This window comes from Colletotrichum graminicola, assembly GCF_000149035.1.
Source record: "Colletotrichum graminicola M1.001 genomic scaffold supercont1.96, whole genome shotgun sequence".
In the NCBI taxonomy this organism is placed as follows: Eukaryota; Fungi; Ascomycota; class Sordariomycetes; order Glomerellales; family Glomerellaceae; genus Colletotrichum; species Colletotrichum graminicola.
Genome location: NW_007361100.1, coordinates 57,397 through 71,953, shown reverse-complemented (window position 1 = coordinate 71,953; position 14,557 = coordinate 57,397). Strand labels below are relative to the sequence as shown.

The 14,557-nt window shown below is 52.6% G+C and overlaps 4 protein-coding genes across 4 annotated transcripts; 1 reads left to right on the top strand and 3 right to left on the bottom strand.

Moving 5' to 3' along the window:
- Positions 1–889: 889 nt before the first annotated feature.
- Positions 890–1,994, bottom strand: GLRG_11625 (uncharacterized protein; the record flags this gene model as incomplete). Its single annotated transcript, XM_008102309.1, has 2 exons — positions 890–1,763; positions 1,822–1,994. The coding sequence occupies 2 exons, from the start codon at positions 1,992–1,994 to the stop codon at positions 890–892; spliced, it is 1,047 nt and encodes a 348-aa protein (XP_008100500.1).
- A 2,198-nt stretch (positions 1,995–4,192) lies between these two features.
- Positions 4,193–7,012, bottom strand: GLRG_11624 (Ulp1 protease family protein; the record flags this gene model as incomplete). The annotated part of the gene is made up of 3 exons (XM_008102308.1): positions 4,193–4,963; positions 5,026–6,410; positions 6,466–7,012. 3 exons carry the CDS (start codon positions 7,010–7,012, stop codon positions 4,193–4,195), a joined length of 2,703 nt encoding a protein of 900 aa, XP_008100499.1.
- A 651-nt stretch (positions 7,013–7,663) lies between these two features.
- Positions 7,664–9,203, bottom strand: GLRG_11623 (uncharacterized protein; the record flags this gene model as incomplete). The annotated part of the gene is made up of 2 exons (XM_008102307.1): positions 7,664–8,274; positions 8,552–9,203. 2 exons carry the CDS (start codon positions 9,201–9,203, stop codon positions 7,664–7,666), a joined length of 1,263 nt encoding a protein of 420 aa, XP_008100498.1.
- A 1,084-nt stretch (positions 9,204–10,287) lies between these two features.
- Positions 10,288–11,659, top strand: GLRG_11622 (uncharacterized protein; the record flags this gene model as incomplete). Its single annotated transcript, XM_008102306.1, has 2 exons — positions 10,288–10,958; positions 11,026–11,659. 2 exons carry the CDS (start codon positions 10,288–10,290, stop codon positions 11,657–11,659), a joined length of 1,305 nt encoding a protein of 434 aa, XP_008100497.1.
- Between the last annotated feature and the right edge of the window lie 2,898 nt (positions 11,660–14,557).

Below are 14,557 nucleotides of genomic sequence, written 5' to 3'. Positions count from 1 at the left end.
TAAACTAATTACTATATAATTATAAGATAGTTACTTTATTATTATTATTACTATTAATTATTATAATAGTATTTAATTAGTAAATAAGTATATTAGTTATTATAAATATATATATTAGACTATTAATTATTAAATTATAAGGGTTATAATAGTTAATTAATTAATTCTATTATATATTATATAACTATAGTAAAATCCTATAGAAATAGGGAAAACCCCCTATTTCTTAGTTAGGAAATCCCAGGCTAATCCTAGCGATATTATTAGTGAAGTTACCCCTAAAAGTGGGGCTAATTCACCGCCCATTCCCTGACAATTCGCCATAGGGCAGCCGTGCATTCGCCGGCTAATTCACGTGTAATTCCGCTACATTTGACAACAGTTGCCCTATAGCAAATCGCTAGGGAATAGGTAGTAAAACCGCCCCTCTTTAATAGCAATTTCACTAATCATATCGCTGGGATTAGCCCGGGATTTCCCAACCAAGGAATAAGGGGATTTCCCTGTTCCCACAGGATTTCACCATAGTCACACATGGAACAATTAATCAACCAACCATTACAATCCCTATCATTTAACAACCACAGAGCAATTAATTAACACAAGGTTATCGCTGCTAATTACGTGCTTTAAAAATAACAAGCATAAAGTTAGGGTGGCACTAGTAACAAAAAGTCCCTCCTGCCCACTAATCACTACTCATGAGCAGCGGCCGTTCACACCCTTTGCGGCAATTGCCCCACCTTGATCCGGGCGCGTGCGACCATTTCGCCCACTTTGACAGTAGCTAATCTAGAGACAACCTCTATCTATTAGAAGGCTTACTATGCTTTTATGAAGGAACATGAAACCTTGCTTCTCTAGCTATCATGTTTGTTACTTTCTATAACTAGGCTAGAAGCGCGTCGATATTGGGCGTGATGTCAACTAACAGGAACTCCGTCCGGTTCCCCCCCAGCGAGCCGGCGACCTTAGCGTCTACAAAGTAATCTGAAACGGCGTAGACGCTGTCGCCGATCGGCACCGTTGCGGTGCTGAACCCGCCCTCGGCTTGCAAACCGGGCACCGTTCCCAGGACCTCTGCCTCATTCCAAGTACCATCCCTCGAACGCAGCACCACCGTCCCAGTAGCTTCGTCCGTAGCAAGCAAAACATTACCGCCGTAGCGCCTAGGGATAGAAACGCCCATGAGGGTCTTACCGATAAGGTCTGCGCCGGACAGCGGGATGCGGACGGGTGTGCCCTTAGCGGCTGACATGTTAAAGCGGTACAGTTGCCCGTCCTCGCTGTCTGTGGTCAGCAGCGACTGACCGTCTGGTGAGACAGCAAGGCCCCCAATACCTCGGACCGTGTGGTTGGCAGGCGTGCGTAGGTACCAGGGGGCAGCGTCTTTACCATCAGCGCTAACGCGGATAATGCTACTAGGGTAAGTACCAAGGACAAAGGTAGTCCCATCAGTGGCGGTCTGGGTGTCCTGGTAGCCGCCATATAAGCCGCCGATAATGGCGGTGAGGTTGCTCCGCCAGAGCTCCTGGCGGGTGTTAAGATCGTACTTAACGAGGAAGTTGTCGCCTTCGATATTCTGGCCGTTTGTTATAAACGCGTCGCCAGCGTTGATGATGATGGAGAGGCGGTCTAGGGGGTCACGGCGGACACCGCTGGCATGTAGGAGCGGGTTAAAGCTTAGGCCCTGTAGCGTAATAGTCTCAACAATTGAGTTTATAGAGGGGTCCCAGACAGCCACAGTAGAGTTGTACAGGACACTAAGAAGAGTATTAGCTTAAGTATCTTAGCAAACAATATTAGGGACCAGTGCTGTACCTAAGATATGCGACACAGCGCTTTGTATCGTAGTCGCCATTCGCAGGATATAGTTGATAAGCTGAGATGGTCTTGTTCCCTGAGACTTGGCTGCAGTTCGTGTCAGCAGCAGACTTAGTCGGGCTGGCTAGACTGGCTGGTAATGCCAGCAGGACTAAGAAGGCAACAAGCATGTTAATCATCATAAAGTAATTTAGACAGAAAGTATAATTAGCTTAAAACTCTAAGATGAATAGGCTGCCTTTTGCTAATAGTAGGAAGCATGTATTTATAGGCACAGTTTTGTACTCTTGCCGCTGTGTTAAACTACATAGTATAGTTACACTGTAGACGCGAGTCATATACAAATCCTCTAGGTATATCACTAGATTAATTCATAAAGTCAATTATAGTACTCTGCAGCTGCCTAACTAAATACAGTAGGTATCACTACTACTCCTACTACTGTGATAGTTTATAACCTACAGATAAAGCTTAAACTTTACTACACACCGCTAGAGCTGTAAGCGTTAACCTACCTCCCCCACTTCTAGGCTAACCCTACATTTAGGGTATTTGATAGGCAATTAATGTACAGGCGCTGCTATTGTCAAATTGTAGGGATTGTAATAGCTGATTAATTGATTGTGTTGTTGTATGTGGAACTATAGTGAAATCCTATAGGAACAGGGGAAAACCCCCTCTTTCTTGGTCAGGAAATCCCGGGCCAATCCTGGCTATATAATTAGTAGAATCACCTGTAGAGTGGGGCTATATCACTGCCTATTCCCTAACGATTTACTATAGGGCAACTGTTATTAAATCAGTTTCTTATAGGCTTAACTAGTCGGCATTATACCAGGCCCTCAAGAGCTGCTATAAGGATGAGCCCATTTATATTAATAGTTCCAGCCACTTTAGATTATGAGATATTGCGTAACACATACAACTGTAACTATAATCACCAGGCCGGCTTCTTATTGCTTGCGGCAAAGTAACACCCGAGGGGAAGATAATGGTGCACCATGAAGACCTACGTCTGGAATCTTCAGTCAGCCTGCCAGCTACTAGTAATAACTAGTAGTTAGTCTCTGTCTTTTGCTCCATCATCTTTCATTATTAGGTTCGCCACAAATACGGAAGCTCTGCGATTTCCAGTCTATGTACGGTGGAGCGTGTCAAACGTAGTGATCCAGAGTGCCAAGACTGGAAGTGGGGAATCTAGGAGGAAAGACTTCAAGATACCTCGTCTTATTGGACTCTTAAGGGACTCTAGAGTGCCAACAACCTATAGGCTCAATCTCTTAGGGGAGACGAGCTCAATGTCTCAGGGGAGACAAGCACACTTTAGGTATAGTAGGTGGGGAGAAGTATAGTAAGCATCAGGCTCATATGTACTTCCTTGTACTGATACTTAAATTGTCTTGGCATTCTGGATTACTACTTTTGACATACTCCTCCGTACTGCCATCTAGTCATCTACTATGTGATGATTACATAGTAGCTTCGCACCTCGCGCTAACTTAATTTCTCTCTGTTAAATGGTCGATCAAGAGCCCGTACTGGGTCCTGCTGTCAACCACAAAGTGGCTGCTAATGCAAGGCGAAAGAGACAGACAGGCAGTCGAGCATCCGGATTAATGGATAATCATCCGATCCTTCAACTGTTGGGCACGTACTTTTGCCTTCTTCATCCTTGTCAATAAAGCCCAACACATCATCTACCATGTGCGCCAGGCTTTCTTTGCCCCTCATGAGGTATTACCATCGCAGCAACTGTGTAACCATGTACAATAGCCACGCATGCCGCGCCCCTACTCAAGGCGTCCGACCGTCATCCCCAGCCAGTTCCCCCAACAACAATCAGGTATGGAAAACCAACCAGCCAATCAGCCAGCCAGTCAGCTAGGGTCCTTCCCAAAGCCTGCAACGTTGCCGCACTATCCTGTGGGCGGGGGTTACGCCGCACCAAGCTCGCTCGTTCTGCGATGCTCAGACCAAGGTGGTTTATGCCTTCACATCAGACCATTCTCGTTGCTCAGCCGCTTGTCCAAGAGCCGTGTCTCTGGCACGTCCAGCTTCTTAGTTGACCCAGTGCTGTCTGTCCAGGTACCAACCCGAGACATTTTGTCCTGGACGCTTGGCCTAACAGACGACGTAGCTCAAACCAATACCAGCCCTAGCAGGCTGTTCCCCAGTATCAAGGTATTCACTCTACTAGGGCTCGCCACAAGACACATGAGCTCAAACATGGCGAGCGGAAAACGTTTGTGCATTGTTACTTTATTGTATTACTATCTGTGACCTGTACCGCGTGTCTGGACATTGACCAACTCTTTTGTCGTTTGTCCCTGTAACTCATATAAAAAAGCTTGGCCAGCTTGACGTGTTGCTATCCTCGATTTTCGATACGTCCAAGTTTTTGTCTGGCATAGCGGGTGATGATGATGTGTACTACACACATGGTGAAAGGGTTGTAATCGTTGTGGCCGGCCTGCTCAGCAGGGTTACTGCTGGCATCCTCCAAGAAGAAGTCTGCTGCCATGTTGGCTGCGCACCAGAGGTTCATCATGCCCTTTGCTTCGGACTGATGCGCGGCTTCGGACCGACCGATGGAGGGCCCTCGCGGGTCGTCCGGGTCGACGTTGTCAAGGATAGTATCAATTGCCATGCGTAACTCGTAGCGTCTGCGCATTGCTTCCATCTTCTTGCGTCTCTCGGACTGCATCTCGAAAGCCTTGCGGAAAAGTCGAGCGTGGGTCGCGTGCGCGTTGGCGAGTGCCGAAGCGATAAAGCACGTCTCCCACTTACGTAACTCGTCTTGGTGAAGCTGGCGGATGACTGCTGTCGAATTGCAGAAAATGTCGGCTGAATTGAGGAGCCGCTGAAGGGAGGGTCGTCGGGCGCGGAGTTCGAGAGTGTACCGAGCGAGAGAGGCCAGGCGATCCTTCTCGACCTTGCCAAGGACGGCAATGCCCTTGATCTCGTCGGGTGGTAGAGCAGCGGCGGTAGAGGTCAAGAGGCACTGGAGGAAGTGTTGGCGGTAGGCATCAAGCGTTTCGGAGGTGACGTCTGCTGGCACATATTCCGAGGCTCCCAAGACGTAGTACGCAGACAATATTAAAAAAAGCCCACAGTCAACGGCGTTCTGCTGACGAGCGCACTGGCGGTGTGTCATTAGGTGACTCCCGCACGAGACTGCAAAGGCCGAGCGAGGACACTTACCTGGCTCGCATCCAGGTCGACTTGGATCCCATCAGACACACCCAAGCGACGGAGGAATGGCAACACGACAGCATCGGCGACTTGGTCGACGGGCAGAAGGCCCGGGAACGAATCAAAGAGCCGCACCTTGTTGTCCTGGCGGGAGAAGACGAACAAGACCCAGTGGATGTTGCGGCAGATGGGCATGAGGATCCTGTCGTAGTTTGCTCGGGCGATTGCATCAAAGACACGATCGGGTATGTTCTGCGAGCGAAGGACCAGACTGCTGATTGCCAGGACCTGACCATTCATCAGGGACAAACGGTGGAGGAGGGTATCAATGATGGTATCGTTGAGCATCTGTCCCGGCGACAAGCGGTATAGGTTCTCTGAGATGTCTGCGAGGGCGGGACGATGCTTGAGCACCGACGGCGGCCGAGGAACGTATGGGATGATGGAGGTGGGGTTCATCTCCTCGGATGTATCAGAAATAGGGTTGACTTCTCGTCCGCATTGATCGGATACGATCACGCAACTAGAAGACGGGCCGGCTGGTCTGGTGGGCGAAGGAGAAGGAGGTCCATCTCTAACAACAGGTGAAAGTCGTGGTGGCGACAGAGAAGCAGGCCTAGCCTTCACGGGGACGAAAGCAGCTCCATCTCCGACCACAGGTGAAGAAGGTAGTGGTGGAGTGAGGTCGATGCTGATGTTTGTGATGATGCTCCCACCGCCAAGGCTGTCACTGTCACTGGTGACATGGCAGTCCATGGGCCCAATGTCAGTGAGTCGACGACGTTTGGGGGCGGGCGGCTCCTGTGCACCCGGGCATGCTTTGCGAAGACGCTGCGGGGCTTGAAGACGGGATGGCCCGGTCCAAGGATCCGACTCGGGCATTTGGAAACCGTCGTGTTCGTCGTCATCAGAGTAGTGCATCGATGGGGGCGCGTCCAAGTCAGACTCGCCAAGGTCATGATTGCCATCAAATTGGAAGGGAAACTCGGAGGATACCGGAGAAGCAGCCAAAGTCTGGCGTTCCTTTCTGGGTCGCTCTGGTGAAGCAGCAGGCAGGTCGGCACGCGGGGTTGTGGGAGCTTGCGTTTGCTCCACCTGAGTTGAATTACCGGTAACAGGTTGTACGGTCGGACGGCGTTGCACACCTTCCCCCCTCGTCGTATCGTCACCGGCAGCTGGCCTACGGGTCCTGGTAGAGGGGGCTTCGGCAGGGAGGGGTCGACGACGTTTGTCTCGTGTGGGTTTGCCGCCGGTACCAGAATCGGATTCGTGTTCGTTGGAGCTGTCGGGGGAGTCATTGGCCTCGCCGCCGGCATTGCTACTCGAGTCGCCTTCGGGGGACGGCGTGGGATCCTCGGCGGGACGATGTTTCCGCTCGACAAGGGCAGGCTTGACTAAGAAGGGCAAACATGTTAGCGACAAAGTAGAGTGGGCGTGCGGATGACGTACAGTGACCGACAGCTTCCTTGAGCATACTGATGGCGTTCTTTGTGGCTCGCGGACCCCAGCGACGAGTATTGTGTCGTGGCACGCTGTTGAACTGATCGACAAGGTCGGTGAGAAGAAGTTCGGGGCTCGCTTTGTGTAAGCTGTTGAGAAGATCGATGCACGCGCGAGAAGAGACGATCTTGTGAGAGAAGAGATCCAAGAGGAGACCGGGGGAGGCGTCCCAGCGATCGGCTAGTGAAGTCAGGCGACCGAGCAAGTCTGGAGTGATGGACTGAAGGACGGCCTTGTGCTCGCGGTCGAGGATTCGGCAGAGCAGCGGACGTTCGACTTTTTTGAGAGCCCAAACGATGAAGCTGGCGCCACCGGTGATTGACGAGTCTCTTGTCTCGGCAAAGTTGGCGTGCAGCTTGTCCCACAGTTGGTCAATGTGTTCTTCGATCTGAATGATGTCGATCTTGTTCAGCTCATCCAGCGTTTCGAGAAGGGGCGCGCTCTGTAGCATGCCCGAGTCATCGTCGAGGGGGATGTCTATTCCGCTGTGCGCCATTGCATTGATTGACGCCGGGTTCGCGATGTTGACTGCTGTGCATTGTCGCCCACATGATGAGATGTCGAGGTAGACAAGCGGGTGCAATGGAAGAAGGTAGAAGAAGGAAAAGAAGAAGGACGTAGAAGGCAGTGACCAAAGGTGTTGATCAATTGCAAAGCAAGTGCAGGAAGCAACAGAGGGCAGGTGTGAGTGCGGGTGGTAGTTAGGAAGAAGGAGCGCAGGAGCCAGTAGCCATGAGCTCCAAAACCTGCCGGCCCTCGGTTGAAATTGGAGTTTGGCTGACTCAGCCAAGCAGCCACCCACAGACCACCAGGTCTGGCAGATGGGGCGGAGCTCCAAAACCTGCCGGCCCACGGTTGAAATTGGAGCTAGCTTTTGGCGTGCACTCCACAGATGCAGGTCGGCGGGAACAGTGACGTTAGAGCAACCGCTCCTGGGCGACGGGGCCCAGCTTCACCATTGATTCATGCTAAAAAAAGAGAAAGCCAAAAAGGGAAAACAGCCCTGAGCATGACAGTCCAGGGTGATGGTGGACTGGTCGGCATCCTCGTCCTTGTCCTCCTCTTCCTCTACTTATAGCACTTCCTCCTCCTCCTCCAGCTCGCCCGCTCGCTCCACTAGCCTTTCAAACGTGGGCCAAACAACGTCCTACATTGCGGCCAGGCCGGGGTCTGCGCTAGGGGCGGGCTTTGGGGCACCTAGGGAGACTAGCTCTCGGACAAGGGCGATGTGCTTCTCGAGGCCGCCTTGCTTGCTGCTGCTGCTGCTGTTGTTGTTGTTGCTGCTGCTTCTGTTGCCGCCGGGATGGCAGTCATTGTTCCCCATGCTGAGGAGAGAGTGAATAAAGGGACTCGACATGTCGCCGCCCTCGCCGCCGCCGCCACTGCCCCTGCCTCCCTCCGCCTCTTGCTCCTCTGCACGCGCCTCGTCCTGACCCTCAATAGAGGGCCGGGCATGGTTCTTGTTGGCGCGCTTCTTCCGCTGTGGGCGACGAGCCGGGCCATAGTCGTCATCGTCATCGTCATCGTCCTCGTCCTCGTCCTCGTTCTCCTCCTGGTTGGGGCCTCGGTCTGCCGCCTTGCGCTTTCGCGCCGTTCGGGAGACGGGCGTTTGGGCAACGGGCTCGGGGAGGGCAGACGCAAAAGAAGCCGAACGGCGGGTTCCGGCATCGGAAACAGCCTGGGATGGCGCACGAGAGACGCCACGGGAGACGCTACGGGAAGGGCCTCGGGCGCGGGAGCTGAAGCCTGGTGCGAGATCTGATAGGGACCATCGATGTTAGCCTTGTTCCTAGTGACCGAGGCAAAGGGGGGTCATAGGTAATAAGAAGAATTGCACTAGCACGCGGTGGGGTGGACTACGCCTAAGATTGTGTATAGAATCTGCTGCCAAGTCTATGTACACTATATATGTTGTCCTGCAACATGGAGAAAGGGCTGCGGTTCAAGGAAATGTTTTCTTCACGTGTTTGATGACTTTCACCCGGAGCAAGACAAAACGGCATCTATCGACGGGGGTTACATAATGGCAACTTACGATTCAACGCGGCGGTGCACTCGGCAACGGTGGGATCGGGGGGCTCTTGCGGGGAGAGAGAAGGGCGGAGGAGCATCTGGGCTTGGACCTGGCGGACGATGGCGTCTGTTGGGATGGCGGGTTGGAGGTAGCGGAAGGCGGCGAGGTTCTGCAGGGCGGTCTCGGAGGAGCAAATGGTGGTGCCGAAGTCGAGGAGCATGTGGTAGTCGCGGAGGCCGAGGACCATAGCGGCGCGGGTGAAGCGCTGGCCGCGGCGCGGGGAGGCTCGGATCTCGTCGACGACTGGGTGGAAGACGGGGTGGAGTGTGGAGAAGAGGCGGGGCTCGGGAATGCGGGCGCGAAGCCAGAGAGGCCAGTCTCGGATGTCATGGGGTTGGCCGGAGTGGATGCCCGAGACGGCGATCTCGCAGGCGGCCTTCCAGAACTCGGCCCGTAGCCGGGGGAACAGGTCGGCGATTTGGGCACCAGGGCCTTCGGCCAAGTGGTTGAGGGCGCGGTCGAGGTCGGCAAGGAGCTCTCGGACTTGTGTCCTTCTCTCTGGTCTGACCGAGAGACCACCCTGATGCTGCTGGTGCTGTTGGTCCTGCTCGGGGGCAGGGGGCGGCGGCGGCGGCAGTGCGGCGGGGGAAGCGGAGGTGGGAGAGGATGCCATGGTGGTATTGTTGGAGCTGGTCAAGGACGGACAAATGAAGAAAAGACACGACAAAACAGCTCAAAAGAGACAGAATCAGACGGCAACGAGTGGGAGAGTCGGTATGGTGGGCGTTGACGAGGAAGACAAGGGGGGAGAAGGGCGCATTCAACATCCATCAACTCGAGCTCGGAATTCGAATGCGACGGTCCTGCCGTCCATGGCCTTGCCATATGATATGAGTGAGTCTGTTTGCAAGTCCGGCCCTGGTTCCTTGCTTCCCAGTTGCATTTCATACCGTGACGCCACATCCCCATGGCTGGATGTACATGTGCGTGTAGATGATGCCAGTTGCGCATTGCACCTACTGGATTCAAATCACATCGCCTGCATGCGTACTGCCCTTTCTCGTATTGTGATAATACATATGTAGGAGTTGCGTCCCGCAAAGGTTTTGTCTGTCTCTGCCCTCGGCTTTTCTTACTGGTATTGAAGCCTATGATACTGCAGCTATATCCTTGAATTGATTGATCGTTATGTTGTGTGTATCTCAAATGTTCGGAACATGTCTTAGAGGTACTGTTTGGGTGAAAGACCATAGGAAGATCGGCTTGACTATCTACAGTAGAGGATTGGGTGGTCCAGTGCGAAGAAATACGTATCTTCGAATGGGTTACCCGTGTGGGGCCGAGGGTGACCGGAGAGCATGTTTCTCCGGAGCCGGAGAAACCCTGCGCGGGGCCGGTGAAGGCATCAAGGCTTGGATTGGTTACGTAAGGTTTCCAGTTGTCACCAAGCACAAGCTACCGTTGCCTAGGGTGACAGCCTATTATGTCATCACATCAAACCACCACACGTCCATCACCACAACCATGATCAATCCAGTCTACACGCACGCAACACGAGCAAGCAGATCCGCTACAACCCCCCGGATTACAAGCACATGTGGGATTCCATCATTTCATGGGCACAATCTATCGAGGATTGCCTGCCGCAAGCACAAGACCACAACAGCCAAGACTCTTCCAGTCGCAAACGGAAACGCGAGTATCCACTGTCGCCAGAATCACTAACCTCTCCGCCGGGCAGGCTCGACGCTCCGCTCATGGTCCCCGGCGACACGACAACCTCTCCCAAAAAACACAAAGGAGCCAGCTCCGCTCGCGACAGTATCGACGGCAATGACACGGAACTCTTCTTCCCTCGCGACGTCGATCTGGACCAAACCCCGACGAGGCACTCCAACGCCGCTCTGTATACAAGCTTCCGGCCCAGAGCCTCTCGTTCAGCCTCGAGATCCCCCACGAAATCGCGATCAACCAGTGGCTTTTCAGACCGCCAGTCGAACGCCTCTTCCTCTGCCCGGCGCAAGTTCATAGAGCTCCCTTTAAAGGAAGAAGGCATCGTCAAGCGCGAGCTTTCAGACGCATTAACCGATCAAGATGCGCCGGCCGCCATACGGAGCATGCTTCAAAAGATCCGGTCGCTCGAGCGATGCCGCGGCGTCCTCTGCCAATCCCGCCGCGACGACCCATCTTTTGTGCCGCTAATGCGCGACGCCGACCTCGACGACGCCGTCTATGCCGTCTCAAAAGACCATCCAGCGAGTCGACTGACAGCAGCCAACGCGCAAGAGATAGTTGCAGACGCCAGGCGGTGCTTCCTCATGGACCACGACGAGTCGGTCTGGAACGCCGACGTCCACAACATGCTACTACGGATGGTTTTGCGTCCTGCCACTGGCCGACAGGCAAGGCTAGGGGAATTCAGCCTTTGGTGAGTCGATACCGCGAGACCCCGGTGCACTCACCATTTGTTTGCAAAGCTGACTCGTCTCCACCAGTACAACTGCACCCATCATCAAGGACTACCTACCCGAGGGCGAAGCCGAAAAGAAGGTCGACTTTTGCATGTATATCAACCCCTCGGCTGATCCTGATGTCAGTTTGCAGAGCAAGATTGTCGCCTTGCGACGGGCGTTGCCCGAAACAAGTCTCAATCACACCTCATACGTCGCGCTCTGTCCATATCCGATCTCGGTGAGCCTGGAGACTAAGAGGCCCGGGCACGATTTGAACGGCGCCATTTTGCAGATCGGCATATGGCAGGCGACGCACTGGAAGATGCTACGCCGGCTCCTCGGCTGGACCGCACCAGAACGACTGCGACGACAGGGTAGGGCGTCAGCCTCGCCGGAGGATATAGACGCACTCGTCAACGATGAGTTGGCAAAGCTGGGTGCCCTGCATGGAGTCCTCATCCAGGGCCACGACTGGTCCTACGTCGCGACGTCTCCAGAATCTCTCGACGGCCCGGCAAAAGCCCACTCGCTCAAGACGGTTCTCTGGTTGCAAAAGTCTTTCGGCCACACCAGCACAGAACTAGGTGTACACCAGGTCGCGGCATTCCTAGAGCAGCTGAATACGTGGTCGACCCAGGTCTACTGGCCGTGGTTCAAACGGTGTTTCCTCGAATGAGACAAGGGTGTGTGTAGGAAGTGGATCTGAAGGGCTCCATGCATCACGTATAGAGCAAGTTTTGTACACCGATTCGGAATTTAGATAGTCTTTTGTACGATTACGACGAAGTCTGGAATCGTGGTTGATACCCCCGAGGGCCAGCCTGCTGCAGTCAGGCTGTGCATGAGCCTTGGAGGTAGCCAGAGACGGCTTCAGATCGAAGACCATTCGCAGGGTCCCTCGGGGTTTGCGTTGGCGGGCGGGCCAGTGGTATCGCAAAAGCGGAATACGCGTGATGATGCCACGTGGATCTTTTCCACAGCCTGTATGCCTACTAAAGGCATATGGCCAGCTTACGTGCCTATGCAAGGCATATGACATGAATAAATGACAGAACGTCTTTTCGATTGCATAGGTTGTGTTGCCTATCCAAGACGTATGGCGAGCCAGCGGCCGGTGCTGGCTTGGTGGACAAAGAGAGAAAGAGAGAGGGGGGGGGGAGATAGAAAGGAGTTGAGCTTGTTGTGAAGGATGGCGGCTGATTGGCAGCCTAGAGTTACGAATTAAGGGCGGCAACCTGGCCAAGGAGACCGGAAGAGCCGAGGTATGCGGGTAGCAAGCCGGGCGTCGCGGGAGGAGGTATCCCGGTGATCTGAAGCTTGAGAAAGCTGACAGAGAAACAAGCAAAAGGCATAGTGTCGAATTTTTGGTGGGTGTGGAGGGGCTGCTATGACACAGATCAGATAATCCTATGGAAACACCATGTTAGGATGAAAAGACGGACAAGCAAGATTTGCTTTTTCTTACTATAACTATAGGTAGTAAAGATGAAAAGCCACTAGCTGACAACTCATAATGGATATCCTGATAACCTTTCCCTGCTAGGGCTCTCTGGTTCCCTACGACAGGATGCCCTGAAAGAATGCCACTACTCCTATCTGCTGCAGTTAGATGGGAGGAGCTTTACGCCTACGGGACGCACTACTAGTTTGGCTAGCTCTAAGTTAGGACTGGTGATGAGTACGGTGTGGGCAGTGCCACGAGAATGAGGAGGGAGTTTAGAGAGAAGGGAGAGAGAGGTGGAGAGGGAGAGAGGATGCACGGAGGGAATGGGGGGTAGGGATATTAGTATCTCTAGAAGAAGAGTAAGAGTGAGCGCAGGTGAATTCATGATTCCAGGTCGTGTCGATCTGGTTTGTGTGGTCGGTCTCGTTCAGACAAACCAGATGTTTTGGCACTGATTTATGGTTTATGTACCTACTGCTGTTGTTGTTGTTGTTGTAATATTTAACGCCGGGACGTTCCTGTAGAGGACAAAGGGCGCCTAGGGCAGCTAGCTAAGGAGATATACAAAAAGCACTCAGCCGGAACCGGCCTATTGTAATATTCCGACGCTAACCTCCTAGGAGGTCAAATTGGTTGTTGTTCCTTCCGTTAAAGTGCCTATGGGCTCGATCGGTGTGTTCCTTCCTTCTGGATATGCCTTCATAATGAGCCGCCAGCCCCCTGAGCCTTCTATTCCTGCCTATTAATCCAGGATATCCTCCACCTGGCCGGATTCCCTTGCTCCTTCCTAGATAGTACTAACAAGTATCCGATACTAATTGCTTCAGTTTCTACCTATTTAGGAGCTGCCCTAGGGAAAACCACAGAGGGAGAAAAACCTAGGGCAGCCAGTTGCAGCTGCACGGGGCTGCATAAAGTGTGTGTCGTTTGCATCAGCTTAAACTCTCCAGAAGTAGCCTTTGCCTAGTCGCTTGATGTGGTGTGCATCTGATTGATGTTGTGTAGTGTTAAAGAGGAAAGGGATCCTGAAGTGGTGGTGTTGAGGACAGATGCGTCGAGGGATTTTCGGAAATGTGCGCCCTGTTAGGGGTACAGGGCGCCTTCCATACGTTTTTCTAACAGAGGGGTCCGTGCACCCATGGGTTGAAAAATAAATAGAAGGGAGAGTTGTATGTACTTACTGCATGAGCCGAATACAGTTCATACAGTGCCATACAGTCCGTCTCATAACACTCACTGTCAGCTATTAGAAGACAAAAGAACACTGTACAGGACAGGCCAGACAATAGGTCTTCTGTTGCATAGGTGAATGCTGCATAAACATGCATGTGTATTTTTCAGGGGGCCAGAACAGCAAAAGCAGCATTCACTGATGCATGTAGATATCTTTAGGTTTTAGGCGACAGTGTGGGAACCAAGAAGCTGGTTCCTAATCTTGGTACTTATTGCCCATTTGCACGAGGAACCAAGATTGGGAACCAGCTTCTTGGTTCCTTCTGGTTCGTCAGTGAACCAGAAAGCCTCTTGAACGTCCTAATGAGCAGCGTGGACTAAGCAGGTTAGCCCAAAAGCGCGAAGACGCGGTACATGGTTGAGGAAGTATACATCACTACGCTACTGTTGTAATTCACGGAAGCATGCCTTGCCGTGATTTTAGCAGGAGGTAATAGAGGTAATCTAGGAACAACTGAACGGATTCCTATCAGCCTGGCACTCCTTCATGTTCTTTGGTTCACTTTGGCTATTGCCCTTTGTCAGTTCATCATTTTGCGTCGGAGCGGCAACAGTCACATACCGTGTCGTAGCCACAGAGTACAGCCAGTAGGCGTAGAGCGCTAACTACAGCATTGTGGCACAGTTCTGCAAAGACGGCAAGCATTTTGTTCTCTTTAGGGACGCCGCTCAGGTAAGGGAACCAAATATTTACGTCTGCACCCAAATGGTTCTACGGCATGGCAGTAGGAAACGCACTAATGTCTTGCAAACGGCAACTGCACGAGGGTGGATCGCTCAATACGCTCATTGCATGCAGTCAAGACAGAGCAAGGGAGTACGACCCGGCGGCAATGCCAGGCAGCAGTGATCCAGGGCAGTCGGCAGCATGCTTGTATCAGCTCACGCATGGGTCAT